The sequence below is a fragment of the Gymnogyps californianus genome, chromosome 1, assembly GCF_018139145.2.
Source record: "Gymnogyps californianus isolate 813 chromosome 1, ASM1813914v2, whole genome shotgun sequence".
In the NCBI taxonomy this organism is placed as follows: Eukaryota; Metazoa; Chordata; class Aves; order Accipitriformes; family Cathartidae; genus Gymnogyps; species Gymnogyps californianus.
The window spans coordinates 214,260,209-214,279,813 of record NC_059471.1 but is presented as its reverse complement, the minus strand read 5'-3'; the positions used below and the strand labels follow the sequence as shown (position 1 = coordinate 214,279,813).

The window sequence follows — 19,605 nt, the reverse complement described above, 5'->3', positions numbered from 1 at the left end:
CTCTGCTTGTCTTGTTAGCTGTGTTCATTTTCTAAAGTTGAGGGATATGGAGATTCCTTGTTGTCTCTCTGTGTGGCCAAAATCCCACCTTACTCTCTTTTGGTGTGCCAACTGTTCATTCTCTCTGAACTCCGTAAGGACCCTTACATGAGACTGACCAAAGGTCAGATTTGGCCTTGAAATTCCCTAAATTTTGAGGGCTTTCCCCCTTACCCTAACTACCTATTGAAAACACCAAAACAGATTCTCAACTGCTGTCCTTCTTGGGTGCTTCAACTCTCACAGTGATTATTCCAACATTCCTCTGAGGCACAGAAGTTCTATTATATCTGCTCATGTGCTGATTAAAATTGGTGGGAATGAGCTGCTTAACTATACTGTGTGTGGGGGTCTCAAATCTTTGCCAAAGATGGCCCAAGAAGTCTGTGGTATGGCAGGGAAAAGAGATGGGTGAGATTCAGTTCCAGTTTAGGTGTTCACAATGCAAGTACCTACATCTGAGCTTATTTTCTAGGCTCCCATTATGCTCAAAGGAGATCAGGTCAAGAGTGTCAGGGGAGATTAGGGTATGATACATCTGGCCAGACATAGACATCTGCTTTAGGATAATATTAATTATGTGCTATACCCCATTAACAATACTGATCATAATGACAAGGTGCAGGCAGTCTTGGAGAGCTCCTCTCCAGGGGTTCCTATAACACTGTCTATGTAACGAGGAGTGGCACTTCTCCACCTTTGTAAAGTGCTTTGAGCAGCATTAGAGGAATGCAACGTGACATCTGTATGCAACATTGAACACAATCCACCTCACATCCAGATCCCACAGTGATTTACAAAATCGGATACATATGATTATGTCCATTTAACAAGTAGGAAAATGGAGGCATGGAGTCGTTACCTAACTCACCTGACTTCCCACAGGTCAAAGTCCATAGAAATGCTGGGACTAGGATTCTTGTGGGTTTATAAAATGATTAGCCAAAGCTGTGATGTTTACTCTAAAGTGCTATGTACAATCTAGACTCCTCTAGGCAAAAGAATGAAAGTAAGAGTCATAAATCAATAGCACTCTAGGATGTTACTTCCATGTTGATTTGGCTTTACTTTTATAGCTGCCCTGTGAGTGCAATTCAATTGACAAGGCACAAGATCGTACTATTGAGGCAGGGAAGGGTTTTCTCATAGGCCCAACTTCTACACAAATAAATTATAGTTTGAGGACCTGGAATGTGAAACAAACTCATCAGCAAAAGTCTTGACCAAGGAGGCTGAATGACAGATATTACTCAATTTCAGTAAAGTCAAGAATTGACTCTGCATCATGGGTTCTCTGACTATGCAAATTCCAATCCATCCATCCTGACGGAAACAGAGAGGTCTCAGCCAGTACACTGAAATCAATTAAGGACACTAGTGTTGGATCTTAAAGGGGGCTTATAAAATGATTACCCAGAGCTTTGACATTTTTTCTAAAATCCGTGTACAGTTCAGATTTCTCCTGGCAAAGAAAAGTCATAAATCAGTAGCTCTATAAGATTTTGCCTGCATCTTGATTTGTTTTTACTTTTGTAGCTGCCCTTTGATCTGATGAATCAACAGATGTAATAAGTTTTTAATACACAATGCATCAGATTTGCTTGTATTGGCCTTCCTGGATTTTCCATCTGTCTTCTATCACTTCCAAAATCCCATTTAACTGCCAGCGTGTGGGAAATGCCCAGAATTCATAGAAATGGCTTAACAGTTCATTTATATTTTCTAATCTATTTGAGGGTTTCACATTACTTCTCCTCAACTGCTGAAAAGCAAGCACTGTCGTCGGTTAGGCTGCCTGGCATATCACATCAGAGTTAGTGAAAATCAGTCTCACACTAGAAACAGAAGCTCTCTCCTTATACCTACTGCACATATACATCTGTGGCTGTGGGCTTTGGACTTCACTTGTGTTTCTCTGCCGTAAGTACATTGATGAGTACGCACAATACGCTGCGCACCACAACAGCATGAGTTCCAGTCCTAGCATTTCTATGGACTCTGACCATCTGAAATTAGCTGAGTTAGGGAGCCGCTCCATGCCTCAGTTTCCCCACCTGGTAAATGGGCATAATCACATGTATCCAGTTTTGTAAAGCACTGTGGAATCTAGATGGGATCATGTGGATCACATTGCATTCCTCTATTACTCCTCAAAACACTCTTTGGAGGTGAGAAATGTCATCCCCTGTAACACAGACAGTGCTTTAGGAACACCTGGAGAGGAGGTTTCCAAGGCTGCCTCACATACATAGCCATTGTCAGTGACAAGGATAGCTGGGGAAGCTCTCCCGTCTTCTTCATAGCCACTCATCTCCCATCTCCAGGACAGAGATTAAAAACAAAAAATGGTCTGATAGAAAAGGTCTAAAATAACTTTTTTTTCCCTGGGATAATAGAAATCAGGTCTGGAAGGCAGGTTATTTAATTCATCCCATGTTCCCAGACCAAATCCCTTCCTACTTGGCTTTATGACATGGTCTGGAAACACTCCAGACCTCCAGTAATGGAAACTCAGTACCTGCCCTTGCCAGTCCTTTCCAGAACTTCACTTTTTCACTGTTAGACATCTCCAATGTCTAATTTAATTTTTTCTTTCTGGATTATAAACCCATGACTTCTTGTTCTTTCTGTTATTGACACAGAAAGCACAGTATTCTTTTCCTCCGTGTAGCAGGCTTCTATATATTTGAATACAGTTACTATGTCTTCCCCCGTGTTTCTTTTTTAGGCAGCACTTGATATCTGGATCACAATTACTCTCCTCTGTTTATTGGCCCGGTTCTTTTCAAACAAGTGACTGAGAGAGGAAAATCTATGAGATATTGCAGAGTACAGAGCATGGATGAGCTCCAAAGACTTGAGCTGATCTGTGCTCACGCTAAGGTAGTTAATAGGGCCTTTAGACAAACTTTCCACCAAATTCAGCTAAAGAAGTAAACAGAGCAGGAAAAAGCATTTTTCATATGAAACTGTAGTCCTCACATGATGAAAAGTTAAACCTAAATTATTTTGGAGACTGGCAGAGTCAGGATTAGAGCTCAAATGCAAAGTTCATCCTCCGCTAACATGTGGAAACTTCTAGACAACCGTGATAAGAAATAAAAACCTTTCTGAGACCTATGGCTTTGAAGAGAAATAGTCATTCTCAAGCAGCCTAGTGTCTCCCTGCCCAAGTCCATGACTAGTTCTCACACTGCTGCGCTGGAGGAAAAGGATGAGGACAGTCATCCCTGAGGATGCTGGGTAGGACGTCATTCAGAAAATGGCTCCATTCTGAGGTCACCAGAGAAGGCCAGGATCATTGGCCTCAATGTCTCTTGTTTTGGGGTTTGTATGGGACAGAGGACAACACCTGCACATGCCAAAAGATCACTTTCCAAAACTCACATGCCTAATATCTTCCTTTGGGAAAAATACAACTCCCAGATGGAGCTGTGTGCGCAGGAGTCACTGACAAAGGAAATATCCTGGAAAGACCTGTCATCACATTGTCTCTGCTCCACATTCAGAGAGGATGTACTCGGGACTTTCCAAGAGCCTCTATCTGTAGCAAAGCACAGATTTATTTTTCATAAATCACTGCAAGTTTGTGGAACCAAGTCCGATCTTTGTATCTTGGGCCCCTACAGCCAAAAACCAGGCAGAACTGGACTCTTTACTGCTTCTGCTCCTACTGCTGTGATTTCTGTGCTGTTTTATAAATGGCAAAAAAAAGTGTCCATCACTCTTTCTCATCAAGGGACATCTTCAGTCTATAGGTCTGAAAAAAACTTCTGTAGAAGTTTTATCTCTTCTGTTTATCACAGACTGTATGGATACTAGCAGTTTGGCTGGAGTCAAAAGTGCAAATCCTGAATGACCATTAAACAGAGAAATTGTTTTTTCCACTATGCTTCCTGCATGGTACATTGGCTCTATGGATGGCATGTAGAAAGCACCACAAATGTAGGAGGATTGGTCCATGAAATAAAGGCAGATCAGCCATTCCTCCACTTTTGGTCACCTAAACTATCGTTATAATTTTTTTTTCATTAGTTTTGCTAACAGCGTTTATTGCCACAACAGGTTGGCATTTCAGTTATGAACATCAGTCACTGCTGGTGCTCATCGTCTGGAGCTGTGGATGACTCCAAAGCCAAACATATTTGATTTTCAACTTAATTTGCCTATCCTACACTGGATCTTCGGGACCTGTACTGAGAAAAAGAATGTAGTTTCTTATCCAGGTCAGTCAGAGTCAACAGTATCTAAATGACTTGTGAAGCTACATCCCATCCTCAACAATGATTTCAGGTTGGTGGCGCTTTGGACATATTACTGAGAATGCCATTTACCTGATGATTTGATGTCACAATACATTTTTCACCCAATACTCTCAAGGTAATTTATTAATACTCATCAAAATCTCACATTTTATCATTAACTGTGAGATACTGTAGACATCTTTGTAGACACAGGAAATTGAGAAAGAAAGTTTTCATAACATATTCAAACTCAAACCAGTCAGGCAGTACCATTTTCCAATGTGCAGGCCTCCATTCCTTATTTGGTCATTTTTTTAAGTCATGACCTCTCATTTGGGGCACCACAGGTAACACAGTATGGCAGCATCTGGTCTGGCATCCTTTGCTGGCCACTTACTTACTAGATTGCTACCATGCTCTCCAGTCAAGTGATACTGAAGAGTTTTAAGCCACCGGAATACAAGAAGAGACCAGATGCTGTCTTTTTCCTGGTTTACTCCCAGTTTGCAGACTGTCTGCCAAGCAGCCACTCTTTAAATATAAGACTCGCAATTCACCTGTCTTTCACTTAAAAACCCATAGGCTTCCCTGGAGGTCTCACTGGATGTGCAGATCTCATGCTCTTGGGTCTTTAGGTGTCATATAAGCAAGAAGGCTTTGTAGGGAGGACCTAAAGACTCAGGTGTTTTGCTTTTTGGATCAAGCTTGAGAGATGACAGCCAACTGGAATATAGTGGATTTCCAAGTGAAATGCTCCTTGCCTTGGCCTTGCCCTCCCCAGGAGTATTCTTGTGGTTTCCATTTGTGTTCCTGTTGTCTACTCCAAATGTGATTGATCTTGTTGGCCAGAAGAGGTCACAAGCAATAAATCCCTCCTATCCTAAACAAGCTGTCCTTCTCTGCGACCTATATTAGACCCTTCTAAGACCCTCTGCCAATTCTTTTTTTTTTTTTTTTGTCTGCTGCTGGTAATGTCCTAATCTCCTCATCTTGCTTCAGATCAGAAAGAAGCTCAGCAAACCTACTGAATTCATTAACCCTATACAGTCATCTGAGTGGCACTCACCTGAGTACCAATGAAGACTTGATCTGGCAGAGACACAACGCACTCCTGACTGCCCATGATGGACCCCAAAAGTGTGTTTCGTATTTCAGTGACTTCCATAGCAGTGATTTCATCACAGCAAACAGTTTTCACCAACTGTATAGGGCGATTCCAGACAGAAAGGGTCTGTAATTGAATTCTGAGCAAGGATAAAGCATGGAGAATCTGAGTTTCAGTTGCTTTACCCATCCTGAAATGGGACATCTATTTTATATACATTTTACTGGCTAGGGAAGATTATGGAATCTTCGAGCTTGGGCCCATTTTTATATGAGCTGTTTTAAATCTGAAGCACAGTGCCAAGAATGATCAGAGCTCACAGACTGCCATTTGGAAAGCAAGTTACAAGAGTTTTCCCTGTATGTCATTTACATATAGGAATTTCCATACTGCACTAGACCAACAGTGTGTCTGCTCTGCTTAGTCTGTCTCTAACCTTGATCAATGCCAGATGTTTTGCAGGAAACCATATGCCACAATGCACTATGATACTCCCTGATAGGTGAAAAAGGCTTCCTGTCTGTCCCGATGAGGAGCAGAGCACATTTATCACACAGTGCATGGATGTACGGCAGAGAGACTAATTAGCTGTATCAGCTGAAGCTAGTCCAAGTCACTGAGAGCCTTGATTTCACTGTGATTTGGATGAAATCAGTAGGATCACACTGAGCAATCAGTTTAACTCCAGTTCACATGCTTTAGGATCTTTACCTGGCAGACATGAACAACTCCACTGATTTTGCTGGCATTATGTCACTTAGAGTAACTGAGGATCAAGTCCCACAAGACTCTACATCCTGCTTCCAGGTCAGACTCACGCTCTTTTTTTGGTGAGGGATTTTTGTCAGCTTGTCAACATGTAGCAATCACAGTATCCTGGGCTCCTCACTGTTAGTTTACACTAGAAAAATTACCTTTACACTGTCTGAAGAGCAAGCAAGGATGGTTAGGGTAAGAGTAGATACTCAGACCGCACTTAGAGCTTTGGCAAAACGTGGATTTTCCTCTTGGAATTTCCCATGTTCTAAAATGCAGGATTTCCTATCTGCCTTGGCATGGATGGATGGAAAAAACAATTCACTTAAAATAAACAGTTCCCAGGAGATGTGGAGCCAGGGAAGAGCCTGCTCAAATGCTGAGCACAAGGCCTGAAGGCCCAGTTCAAAGCTCGTAAAGACAATAGCAAAAAAAAATCCTATTGAGCTGAATGGGATCAGCCCTATGTTCATTAAGCTTCCAAGTTCTCACATGCTTATGCACAGATACCACATAGACAGTCATCTATAGAAAACAGAACAAAAGCCATCAGCCTTTATGATAAGACTGAATTCCCACCACTGAACCGCACAGAGTTCATAATCCTGAAATCCCTTTCACGTTGTAGTCGTTATACCAGCTTTCATGAACCTGGCGATTGCTCTGCCAGTGAATGAGAGATCTCTAAATAGGAATTGCTGATGGCCTGCAATGCTTAGAGACTTGCTGGTCACTCAAATGCAGCCACCTCTGGGGTGGAATGTACCTGTCATACAGTGAGTGCAGCAAGAGTTAAGAAGGGAAAGTAAAAAAATTATCTTTCTAAATCAAGTCATAGTTTGAATTTGCCAGAATAATTTATGCCTAACGAGCTGCTAGCATTCATTTTTCTTGTTGCCTTCATGAGATGTGTCCTCTAGTTTCTAATACAGTCTTGATCCCAGACAATGCTGCTTTAATACAATGTTGGGGTTTTATTTAATGCCTCATTTGGAGCAGAGGGAAGGTGAATGAAACACCAGTCTACACAATTATCCAAGATTGCCTTGGAGAACTCCCAACACCGCCAGTCCAGTTTTTGAGAAGTGATTAAGGCCCAATGAGTAACAGAACCATGGGTCATAAAATCTTTACTTACCTTCAACTTTCCCATTGCCTTTATGCTTGCTGTTTCGGAGAGGAGGCACTTCCAGTGAAACTATGCCTGAGTTCTCCAGGATGTTCACCTCCACTCGTAACCTCCCCACCAGCTGCTGGGGCCGGATGCTGACTGTATACTCATATTTTCCCAGTCGCCTTTGCAAAAGCTCTTCATAATGCAGTAGGAACTTGGCCTGCATCTTGCGAGGAATGAAGACAGAAGCTTTGAATGTCTCATAGCCATTCTCCCTGGAAGGAAAATCCAAAGACACCTTCACACCCCATACACATCACACACCACCTCCTCCAGTGAATGATGAATCTGGAGTTTGTTGGTCCAATAAAAGTATTTCCTATCATTGAATATCTGAAACCAGCAAGAAGGAAAACATTGGAATGCTTCACAAAGCATTGGGCGCATAGGAGGGTTCTACTGGAGGAAAGGTCTTAAAAGGCGAGATGACTTCTTATAGACAGGAATATGACAGACGTATAACATGGAGCAGGGCCAGAAGAAAGGGTGCCCCTTGGTTTCTTACACAGAAGATTTGCAAGACCCATATTTAATTCTTGACTTTGCCACTGTGGGCTCACTGCAATATCTTAAGCAAAGTACAAATGAGTTCCTCTTCCCTAATATTAGCTGTTTATAGCTACATGTTCAATGGGGAGAAATAGGACCCCTAAGACAATTCTACCACTGGACACATCTCTAAAAGGACTTTTCTCTTCCAGTTGGCCACAATGTGACATCAGTCACCCAGCGTACAACTGACAGTCAGCTTTCCGTTCGCTAATTTGAAATGAGATGAATTCCCACCTTTAGCCTTTATTGGCTTCAGCTACCCTTCCGTTAAACAGAGATAACCTAGTATGCTCTGCCTGCCACACAGTGCACTGTAGTGTCTAGCTACCAAGCACTGATATGATGCCAGGCACTACTATTTTTGAATGGAAAATAAAAAAGCCACATAATAAGAACGGAAACTTTTAATGCCATGTAGGGGTAACTTCAGAACTCACTGATGTGAGGTTTTGGTGATGCCCACAATTCAGTGAGTATTGAAAAGGATTTGAGACTTTGATTTCTCTAACACATATAAAAAGATTTTTTTTTTTTTTTTTTAATGTTAGCCTTTAGGACAGTTGGAATGACGTCTCTGGATCATACCAGTGGTCTAACAATGACACGTGGTGATCACCTACAGAAAAGGATGCAATAGGGCATGACGAGAGAAATATAGTGCTTCAAGAGAAATATAGAACTCTTTCACGTTCTGCTAGTCTGTGTCTGGATCCTGAGACAGCATCCTTTGCTAAAGGTTCCTGATGGACTTTTCCTACCATGAATTCGTCTAGTCACTTTTTGAATCCACATTAAATTTAGCATCCACAATTTCCAGTGGCAAGAAACATGATTTATGTGAAGAATACCTTATTTTGGCCATTTTGAACCTGACATCTGATAATTTAATTCAATTTTCTCTGGTTTTCTATGAAAGACAGAAAATAAAAATTCCTTATTCTCCTCCCACATATCACTCATGAGTTCAGATCTCTGTCAGACCTCTCTCTCCCCACAGTTCATCATTTCTCTGGTCTGAAAATCACAGTCTATTTAGCTGTTCCTGATCATGTGTTCATGTTGGAATTTTCCAGAGCAGCAACATCCATCCAATGGTGCCTATCTTTGAGAGCTATTTGGGGGAATTTGGGCACCTGTGAAATCAGAGTGCTGCTGAAGAAATGCATTCAGGTGAACATACAGGCTTTTAGATCATTAAAGGGATGAGACTTTCTACCAGTGCTTGGCCAAGAGGACTAAACACAGTCAAGCACTGAGAACAGGGCAAGTAAACATGACGGCAAAAGGCTACTTGTGGTTCTACCACTGACTAACTTTGTAGTCTTGAAGTTGTAACTCACTGAATTTCTGTGTGCCTTAATTTTCCTGCCTGTTATTCAGGAAGTAACAAGATTTCTTTCCCTCTCAGGTACCTCCTGGAGCATCTTGGAAGTGAAAATGTTGTGTAACAGGGCTAGAAAAGGCCACATGCAATTTTACATGACTTGGAGTATGGGAATGACACCAGGCAGTGCAGATAACGTTCTGTTTAGCTGCTTCTTCCTATAAATCCATGGATGGGTATGCCAAAGCAGCCAAAGTAAAGATGGGAGGAGAGCATGTTTCTTCCCAGAACAAAGCCAAATGTACAACACTTACCTTCCATCTGTGGGGCTCGGAGGTTTCTTGTGCCTTGCTTTGTCATCACTGCCATGTTTCTTTTCTTTCCCTGTGACCTCTCCGTAATAAGTCTTGTTGCCGATGCTCCTGGAGAGACCAGAGATGTCAGCATGACCACTCTGCACCCACAGACAGTGACAGCTGTGCAGCTTGCTGTAGAAGGGTTCACAGACTGTGCACATATGAATAGGCTAAGTGTGCTGCTGGTGTAACTCTCCTACAGTCCACTCAAGTCACTGAGACAGAAGCCGACTTAGAAGTTCCCTGGCTGGTTATACCAGCAGAGTACCTTTTTAGTCCAGGAGTTTACCTCTCTAAAATGCCAGTTCAGTAGGTAATCTCCAAAGCATAAGGATGCAAACCAGAAAGCAAAGCAATTGCCAAGAATCCCAACGAGCACTTTTTTTGGTCCGGTCTCGGATCCATCATCTGTGTCAGTACACATGGCAATATTCAGGATGACTGCTCTCAATTAGCTGCCTCCCTAACTAAAATGCTTCTCCCTGGGAATGAGTTACAGGGCCATGGATTCCATAAAGAAACAGCCCTTAATGTACATTTTGGCTGGCCAATGGCAAAAGACTGTTTTTCCTCCTATTCAGCCCAAATGGAAGTCTTTCTAAAAGAGCTGGTCCCCTATCTGCTAGGGTCAGGTCTGAAGTTGTGGCCCCAATATCTACCCACAGGGGGGATCAGAGCATGACCAAACCAAACGTGTTTTTGAAACCAAGAGCTTAATTTATCCCTTAGTGAGTCATTTCAGTATGAGCTTGGTTGCCTTCTGCTTGCTCTGTTATACACAGAGAACGACTAGCACCTCCAGCAGCAAGTCAACCTATCTGCTAGCTGGAGTTGACTCTCCTCCTCCATTGACAGTATGGAGAACCTGGAACAACAAGGAGCTTCTTAGGCACCACAGTCAGTTAGGTGAGATAACTATCATGTGCCAGTGTTGCTGAATCTTTAATTGGAAAGGTTTCTGAGGGCTAGGAGAGGATTTTTGGTCCAAATCAAAGAGAGGGGAGGAGAAGGAGGTTGTTAAAAGACACTTAGATGGGAAATAGAGTAATTTTCTTCCCCATGTACATTGAGGGCTTGAATCTTAGCATCCTGTCATCCAAGGACTTGATCTGTGCTTTGGGGCCATAACCAGGCTCGGATGGAGTATAGCATGTGTGTGGTTTTATTTTTCCCAAAGAAATGCAAAAAGGCCTTGATACAGCCCTACTGCAGACTAGCTAGTTTTTGAAATCTGAGAGAGCTATCTGTGGGATGGGAGAACCATTGTCCACCCCAGCTGTCAGCATTACTTACTTACATGGTAAAGTTGGAGATGAAGGCTGCAGCTGGGATCTGCATCTCAAACACACCTTCGTGTGCCTCAGATCCGCTGTTCACCATTGTGCACGACACCGTGGTGAAAGCATACCGAGAAATGATTGTGGATTTCACAGTGAATTCGGACATCCGAGGCCTGGTTTCCTGTAAGTATCAAAAGGTTATCTATTAACACTGACAGCTAGAAAACTCACCCCTTCAGTGTTTCAGTGGCTTTAATACTTAATATGCTCAAGCAAATAACCACCCTATGAGTATTAGACTCCCCTATGAAAAACAGTCAACGGCAGGCAAGGTGGGCTTGCCCTCAAAATTTCAGGTGAGCTGCAAAAGGTAAACCAGAGACGTGGCACTGCCTTTGTTCATGCACAAGAGCAATGTCATGCACAAGTCATTCTCCAGTGCTTGGGAAGGGTTCAGGAAGGATGAGAGCTCTGATTATGCCAGCCTTTATGTTGGGAAACACACTGATGAAATCCATCTGTATCCTAAACTGCACCCTTCAACTCTGACCGTGTGAGAGGATCAGGATTAGTCCCTTATGGCCTGGGAAGAGAAGCCCAAAATATGTCTCCAAAGGGTCCAGAACTGATGTCAGAGGAACTGCCCCATGGACTGTGCACAAGAGCAGAAGTAAGACCTCTTGAAAGACTGAGATCACTGTGTATGAAGCAGCATCTTCAAATTTATATAGTATCAGATCCGTAAGTTATGTAAACATAAAAAATGTTGTCAGTGGAGTTGACTGAGTCCTCCTCTAATGAGTATCCATCCTGGGGGTCTCAGGCAATGGATGGAAGAGATTTAATAAGAAACACTGACACCGTGACATCTCAAGTAAAATATTTTAAGCCTTTTAGCCCACACTGGATTCTTTCCAGCAGAGAAGCAGCAGAGACTGCAATGAATGACACATCATGTAGCAATGGAAGCAGAAAGCCAATTTCTGCTTCTTGGGAATGTGTTTTTGTGCACAAGTCCTGGGTTGGAGCATTTCTCCAGTCTAACTTGTTTTTTGACAGCAATGTCTCCATGGAGTTCAACAGTTTTATTCCTGGAAGACTTCAGTGTATTTAACTATAAGCTGCCCATGTAAAAAAAATTCTGTATGTTGTCTTAAACAGTCAAAGATCGAACCTTCAAAAGCAGAAGGAAGCTAAAGAGTAAAATACATTGCAAATACAGAGCAACTTCACTAAGCCAAATACACCAAGACTCTTCCTATTGAGGTTGATAAAAAGTCACAGTCACGTAAGACTTGTGAAGACAAGAACACGCTCTTCACCTGCACTTCCAGGATTTTTTTTTCTGAACAAAAATAATTTTGACAAATTGCTTCACACAGGGAGCAAGTGTTTGTATGAGCAAGTATGAAACAGGAACGTTTCTGCAGTAGCTGATGGCATCAGAAGGAGCAATAAGTGAGCATCCAACTAACCAAGATGCTGGGCTAATGAATTCCAAGCAAAAAGAAGAATGAGGATCCACTGGAAACAAACACAAAACTGTCAATAGACTTGGAATAAAGCCCCACCTGCCTACACTTTCAAGGCTTGGAAAGACTCTGATAAAGGTGTCTCAAATGAACCTAATCATGCTGGATATCTTTAACAGCTGGAGAACGTGTGATGTGCTCTGTGTCCACGTACATCCTGCTTAGCACAGGCTCGGCTCACACGGAGAACAATGGCAAGAAATTAGCACTTCTAGGATGTGATTCATCTCCCTGGTTTCAGACAGCTCAGTGTGATGGATCTAGACTAGAACACATCCGCTCAGATCTAATGTCCCCCCCCTTAGGCCACTAGTGGCTTTTATTCAGTCGCTGCTGATTAGAACTAGACCCTGCTGTTCTTAGGACTTTCCCTGATACGTAGGCATGGCTTTACAGTCTCATTATCCTGAAGGTGGAGAGGATGGGGAGTTTTGATCGGAAGTAGTGTTGTAGGAACGTTTCCAGATACAATGAGCTGATGTTTCATTGAGTCTTCCATACCACTAATTGCCTGTGGCATAGCAAAAGATATAGAGGATTTAATAACAGAAGTAAATGAAAGAATCTGAAAAGACAGCAAATTCTTTGGTTCCAGATCTTCTGCATCCACTCCCATGTTCTGCATTTCATCATAAGCTGTGAGTTCAAACATACTTGACAGCTCCACAGCAAAAGAGGATCAAGCCCTTTGCCTTTTACTGGAGATACAAGTGGTTCTGCTGTGACAGATCTGACACTGTGAATGCAGTGATGGATTCACCTGAAGTCAGAAAGTCTTTAGAATACGACACAGGACATGGACTTGCCCTTGTTATGACAAGAACAAAAGAATGGTTGTATTGGGTGAGAACAAAAGCAATTCTAACCCTGTAGCCTACCACTGGCAGAGATCAATAGTACATGCTTAGAGTGTAAAATCAGTCCAACCTCCACTAATACTATGCAGAAATATTTTCTCAGTTTTCAGCAATTTGTGGCTGAAGGAACTCCTGAACCAAGGGTGGTATTTTTGTGCTTAGTAAACCTCTGTGGATTTTTCTTCTACTTTACACAGCTGCTTTTTGAATCCATGTAAACTTTTAGCATCTGCAACACCTTGTAGCAAGGAGTTCCACAGCTTAATGGTGTTTTATATGAAGAACCACATAACTCAGGTTTTTTTGCTGAATCTACTATTTGCTGGCTTCAACTGATCTCCGTCATATCTCTCTATCCTACTGAACAAGCTCCAGCTCTGATATCCTCACAGACTGAGGAACAGCAAAAACAAATGAAAAAAAGGCATTTGACACCTCTCCCTCTTCCTGGTGGTTAGGAGTTGCTGGTGGAGAAAGCAAACACTGAATAAGGGCATCACATACAACTGAGGATGAAAGAACTGATTCATCTTCCCATCCCTGGAAGGGATCTGCCATTCCTTGTATATAGAAAATATAAACGGTGGGGGCAGAGGCAGTTTCCAAACAGGTTGCTAAGTCAGACTTGGTGGGCAGCCCAAGTTCCAGTCTGCGATTCTTGTGCGTTCCCCGGAGCTCTTGCACAATCCATCAGCCCCTGATGCTCTGACTTACAGCTGCGCAAATGCCTGTTTGTTTTCTCTGCTTTTTATTAAGGCCTTCAGAAGACGAGAGGCAGCACAAAGGAAAAAACAAAGCAAACCATTTGTTTAATATTATTACTGTGATTTATTATCCCTATTAAAAATAAAGCTAGGGAATGCCAAGGTGGCAGATTAACACATTGCTATGAGGCAGGTTGGCTGGATGCTTTATGAAGGTGTCCTGGTTGTTATGATGAACTGGGAACTGAAATTTTCTTGCCAAACAAATGATTTTATGCTTGTTTACTTCAAATGTTTGGAAAGACAGAGGAGAGCTGAAGATAAATGAAATACGCGCCGTGTTTTTACCTTTATCAGTTGCTTTCATCAAAACAAATTGACCGTATCTCAGATCAGAAGTAATAAACTAGTAATAAGACTGAGAGTTGCTCTCCTCTAGGCTGCTGATTCAAATCTGTCAAAGATCAAAGGGACCAGAAGCTATTAGCATGTGATGGCTGCTCAGTGTATGAAATGAGTTCCTCCAGTTCTCAACTGGGAAGCCCCCATCCCTCAGAAAAGCCAGAAAAATAACTGGCTGTGAACAGTAATTTCACTGGCTGCCTCTTTAGCCAAAGTTTTGATCTTAGCCATGCAACTCTCAGTGCAGCAATATAGCCAGATCTCACAGATTTGCTGTACATCTAAAGCTTAGGTTCCTGTGCTGAAAGAAGGATATTGGCTTCCTTGTTTTCTTCCTTTCTTCAGTAAATTCTGGACAGAGAACAACAGAGATCTTCAAATTTCAAAGCAAACTCTCCCTTTCTCTTCAAATTCAATGAGATTTCATCAGGCTTATGTTCACTGCGTGGTTAAGGTTTGTAACATTGCATGTTCTCTCTCCAAATCTGTGGTCAAGAAGATGGATTGGGAAGTATTAGAAGAACCTGTACCTGTTGCATTGATCAAAATGAAGATTTTTTTACTTAGAGTCTCACTCCATCATCACCCATTGACATAGTTCATTCCTGGGCACAGGGATGCACACACATATATAGGTAGAGCAAGTGTAATTCCCATGAGGTAAAATAAAGACACAGTGTGATACATACCAGCCTCTGCAAAAACTTGGCCTGTCTTGGAACACGGCGTGCAACCTGCAAAGAGTTAAGGGAGTTAATGGAGCCTAGTCAACTTACGGAAGACATGTCACTTGTTTAAATCCAGACATGGGTTTGTGTGACTGATCACCCATGGCCAGCTTCAAATGTTCCTCTGGTTAAAATTAAAACCTGAATCTCTTCTATATTAACAGATCCATTGATCAAAGCTCAGCAGTGGAATGTGGCTCTCACAGGTGAGCAGGTACTGTGTGTTTTGCAAATGCTACTTGTCAAGAGACCCCCTATATGAAGACAGGAACCTCTCAGCCTTTAGCCCTAGCCCTGGATGCTATGTCTTGGCCGTGGAAGTGTATTTCCTTATAGCTTCCTACACAAAGACTCTGCGTCACTGTCTTTGCCCCATTGCATGGCATACGGTACATGATGAGAAGGGCTGCTAAACGGTCCACAACGCTCATCAAATGCCACGCAGGGCCCATCAACATCCTCACGTAAGTAAAAGCCAAAGCCCATTCCCCAGTCCAGATGTGGTCTTCTTCTGTGCAAGAGCGCTCAGCACTCATCATGGGTTACAGACACTGGGCAGGGAGAGGGCTGAGGGCACAACAAGCCCAGTCACCTGAGGCTGCCCTCAGCTCAGCACAGCGTGGCTGCTTCGAGCTTGAGCAGCGACCAGGGTAACACCTAGCACCCATGTGATGGGGCTTAGCAAGCATAACTCCATTCTGCTGCATGCATGGACCTGCTCCAAGGGAGGACTTGTGTAAATTAATGTTACGGCTTCAGCTTTATTGATACTACCTCAACAGCAGATCTGTTGCCTAAAAATTCTCCACAGGTACTGTGGGTTTATTGCGCAGTGACAGAAAAGCACTAGTTATGTGCAAAAAGGGAATAAAGATATTTAAACTCAGCCACAGATTTTGTTATGAAACGAAGTGCTTCACCTATGACAACACAATCGTACTCATTGTATCGCCCTTCACAACAACTCTTCTGACTTCTTCCCTGCACATAGTGTAAGTCTCAGCTTAGCAACATCTCCAAACCAAATCCCTCCCCAAAACAGAGAATACAAGTCTCTTGTCAATGAGGGAAGCCAAGTGACTTCTTAAAATGTCGGTAACTCCAGAGAGCAGAGGAATGCAATGATTTTTTTTTACCTGATTTGCCCTTTCTGTTGATTTACACTGAAATAACAGTAGTCCTTGCCAAAGAGATGATTTTATGTCTGTTTATATCATGCATTGAAAAGCTCAGGAAAGCCCAATGGAGAAATTAAAGTCTCCTCCGCTAGAATCTTTATTATTTCCTTCTGCTTTATTTTAGCCAACATCTTGTAAAATTAGAACCAAGGGAAAACAGCTCCCTTGGGAAATTCTCAGAGGAGAGGAGAGGAGAGGAGAGGAGAGGAGAGGAGGGAGGAGAGGAGAGGAGAGGAGAGGAGAGGAGAGGAGAGGAGAGGAGAGGAGGAGAGGAGAGGAGAGGAGAGGAGAGGAATTCTCTGCAGTTTAAATTTTGGAAGAAACTTTCTGCCTGGGTCTGTTATCTCAGGCAAGTAAAGCACCTCAGGAACCTGCTGTGAGAGGCTGCAGAGTCTCCATCACTGTAGGTTCTTCAGAACAAGCCAGACAAATGTCTGTGAAGTTAGTCCTGCTTGGAGCAGAGGCAGGAGTGAGAGATCAGTGGTCCTCCTTACTAAAGGATTACCTTTTGGAGCAAATCCTTCTATCATCCTGTATGGAATGGTCACAATGGTTTTTACTGACTAATTGGTGAAACTGGAGATTTGGTTACTGGTTTTATCTTTCCCCACCACATGCCCATTTTGTTTGCTTGCTTATTTGCCTAAGAATGCTTTGTATGACTTGGCTGCTTCAAAAGCTACCTTCTAAAATCTTGAGGATAACCAGTAGACATCGGTGAGTAGCTAAGGATCACCAGATAACAGTATTCTGTTTGCTAGGACGTCATGACTACTGCCAAAGCACTGCTGCAGGGTTTATGATACTGATCAGTCCATCGAACTGTTTTGAATCAGCCAGCTTCACTAGCATCATCTAATGGAACAATTTCCAAGTTACCATCAACCTTTAGCTTTAAAGCCTTCCAAAGCACTCATTAAAGCCCAATAATTGCTAGTACTGACCCCATAGCTGTTGCCATCTGCTAGTCTTTGCATGGTATACAGAGAATAAGCTGGGCAGTAGCAACCCAACTACCTGTGAAGAGCTGTCCAGAAGAACTACCTCTAGTGCAACGGTAATAACTAGCAACCTTGTCAGCTACCTTAGGAGAGCGGTCAATCATTGGATAAGTCAACAAGTAATCCACACTCATTGCAAATACCATGATCCTGCAAAGACCTGTGTCTGTACTTGCCTTTTTGTAGGAAGATCGTCCCAGTATGTTACAGTTAAACGCAGCCCTATACACTCTCCTGAATCTGTTAGAGATTTGTTTATAGTGTAGTATCTTGATCTAGGGAAGCACTTGCCTGTTCTTAACCTGGCTCATGTGTTCAGTGAAGACAGACAGATGTCCTCTTCTAGATCTGGCTGTCCCAGGGGACTAGGTCACCACCTCTATTTATACATCACTGCTTTTCTGTCGGAAGTTACTGCTGCCACTGATCTGCCAGCAACACAGCTCCTGTGAAAACACTCTCATTTGCCTCAAGCAAGATCAGCCAGGTTATTTCAACACTGTGAGCCAGCTGCTTGAGCTTCACAACTGATTTTCCCCCTAAAGCAGATAAGTGAGTGTTCCCAGATACCACTTCACTGGCAGGACAGTGGTGGAGATACTCTCTCCCACTTGGACAGGTGGGTCTGCAAGACAACGTTGGTTTGTGGCTGAATTCCCCAACAAGGAATATATGTTCACAGTAATCAGGATCAACAACGAAGTTGCTGAGGTCCTCATAGCGGAGAGACATGGGCACTTCTGGAGAAAGATTCTCCCCATTCTAGGTGGGATGAGCGACTGAATGACCAACTCTGAGGAGGGTACAGATACATATGAAGAGTCTCACTCTTCCCGCTTACTGTATGGCAGAAGATGCCAAATACAGGCATTCACTGACATTTTAGACACGCTAGGGTATCCCACCTGGCCTCCAGCAAGGCACAGGTCTTCCATAGGTCCTGCTTCGTACCTGCCAGTCCCACATGGGTGTCTCAGATACTACAGAGCCTCTCAGTTCTGATCAAATTTAGATAACTGATTGATGCCCTAAGTGACCCAAAGTCACACATGATAGTTGGTATGGACCTGAAGGATGTGAGCACAGATCTGAAGCTCAGCCTTTTAAATCACAGCCTCCCAAACCACCACCCAAACTCTCTTGCTAACTTGCAAAAAGTTCATTGCCCTTTCAGCCCTATTTCCCCAGAAAATCTAAGCCACACAATGACACAACATAACAGCCCTCACTTGCAGAATATTATTTTTTTCTCTCCTGGTCAAGAAGCATTTTACAAGCTGAAACTCATGTGGTTCATTTCATCCAGCATGAGTTAAAAATCAAGTCCGGTAAAACTGAGACCATAGGCAGAAACGCTTTCCTCCAAGCCTGAAACACTCTGAATTACTCAGACTGGCGAGCGGCCAGGACACTGCGTTAACTCCTTGTCCCTGTGAAACATCTCGTTAGCACAGCTATGGGGATTTCAGCTTTAAACCCATCCCCTGGCAGTAGCACCCATCACAGGAGGGTGCCGGTGCTCTGGTGCTCTCCTAGCTTAGCATCTCCAACAACTGCCTTGCTCTTTAGTAGCAGCCTCCCACGGAGCTGAGCCACAGCTGTGGGCACGCTGCAGGGATGGCTGCAATAAATGCGGTTTTAGCAGTATCAACCTGTGTGTTGATACTGACAGTTAAGAGGGGACAGATAAGCCAGCCCCAGGCACCAGATGCTCCCAAACAACGAGACCGCCTTAAAACCTACTTGCTCCATGATGCTGTAGTCTGCCATCAGCTTCTCTTCCAGGTACCTCGCCATCAGCTCCGAGTCGGGCTGCCCTGCTGAGGTGGAGAAGCCCCAACAGAGCCACAGCCAAAGGATCATGGTGGTGGGGGAGCGCCGGCTGGGGCTCCCTGCCCCGCAGGTGAGAGGAAAGCCCCGCTGCCTGCAGCTGCTGCCTGTGCTGCCAGACGGGCTGCGAGGAGGCTGACAGGAGGCGAGACGACCCACCCTCTTCTCCTCCTTCCCAGCTTGGGACCGGCCCCTTTTCCACTCAGGGCGGATTCCCGTGCTGCCCGGGGCTGCGGGGGATCTTCACAGGGTTTCCATCCTGCAGCTACTCCCCTCAGGCGGGAGTCCGGTGGAGCACCGGGCACGAGCCATCGCCATGCCCCTCTCGATGCTGCCCTCAGCCTCAGCCCCCCATCTTGCCTCGTGCGGCAGAGAGGGGTAGTGCTGGGGGTCCATGAGGTGCTGCCGCCTGTCATTTTGGCACCAGCAGCACCCCAGCCCCGTGGTGGCCCTCAGCGGGGGGGAAGGCTGAGGAGACATTTCCTCCACCTGGCTGGGTGCTGAGGCAGGGCCTAAGATGGCTGCTGTTGCACAGCGCCAGCC

The 19,605-nt window shown here is 43.8% G+C and overlaps 1 protein-coding gene across 1 annotated transcript in view; it reads right to left on the bottom strand.

The window, feature by feature from the left end:
• ITIH5 (inter-alpha-trypsin inhibitor heavy chain 5) overlaps positions 1 to 19,095 on the bottom strand; it is a 50,802-nt gene extending 31,707 nt beyond the window's left edge. The window contains exons 1-6 of the mRNA XM_050915032.1: positions 18,976 to 19,095; positions 15,015 to 15,059; positions 10,848 to 11,011; positions 9,509 to 9,616; positions 7,283 to 7,533; positions 6,782 to 6,784 (exon numbers count right to left, since the gene is read on the bottom strand). Coding sequence (XP_050770989.1) covers positions 6,782 to 6,784; positions 7,283 to 7,533; positions 9,509 to 9,616; positions 10,848 to 11,011; positions 15,015 to 15,059; positions 18,976 to 19,095 — 691 coding nt within the window. The remainder of the gene's footprint in view (positions 1 to 6,781; positions 6,785 to 7,282; positions 7,534 to 9,508; positions 9,617 to 10,847; positions 11,012 to 15,014; positions 15,060 to 18,975) is intronic.
• Positions 19,096 to 19,605: the final 510 nt, after the last annotated feature.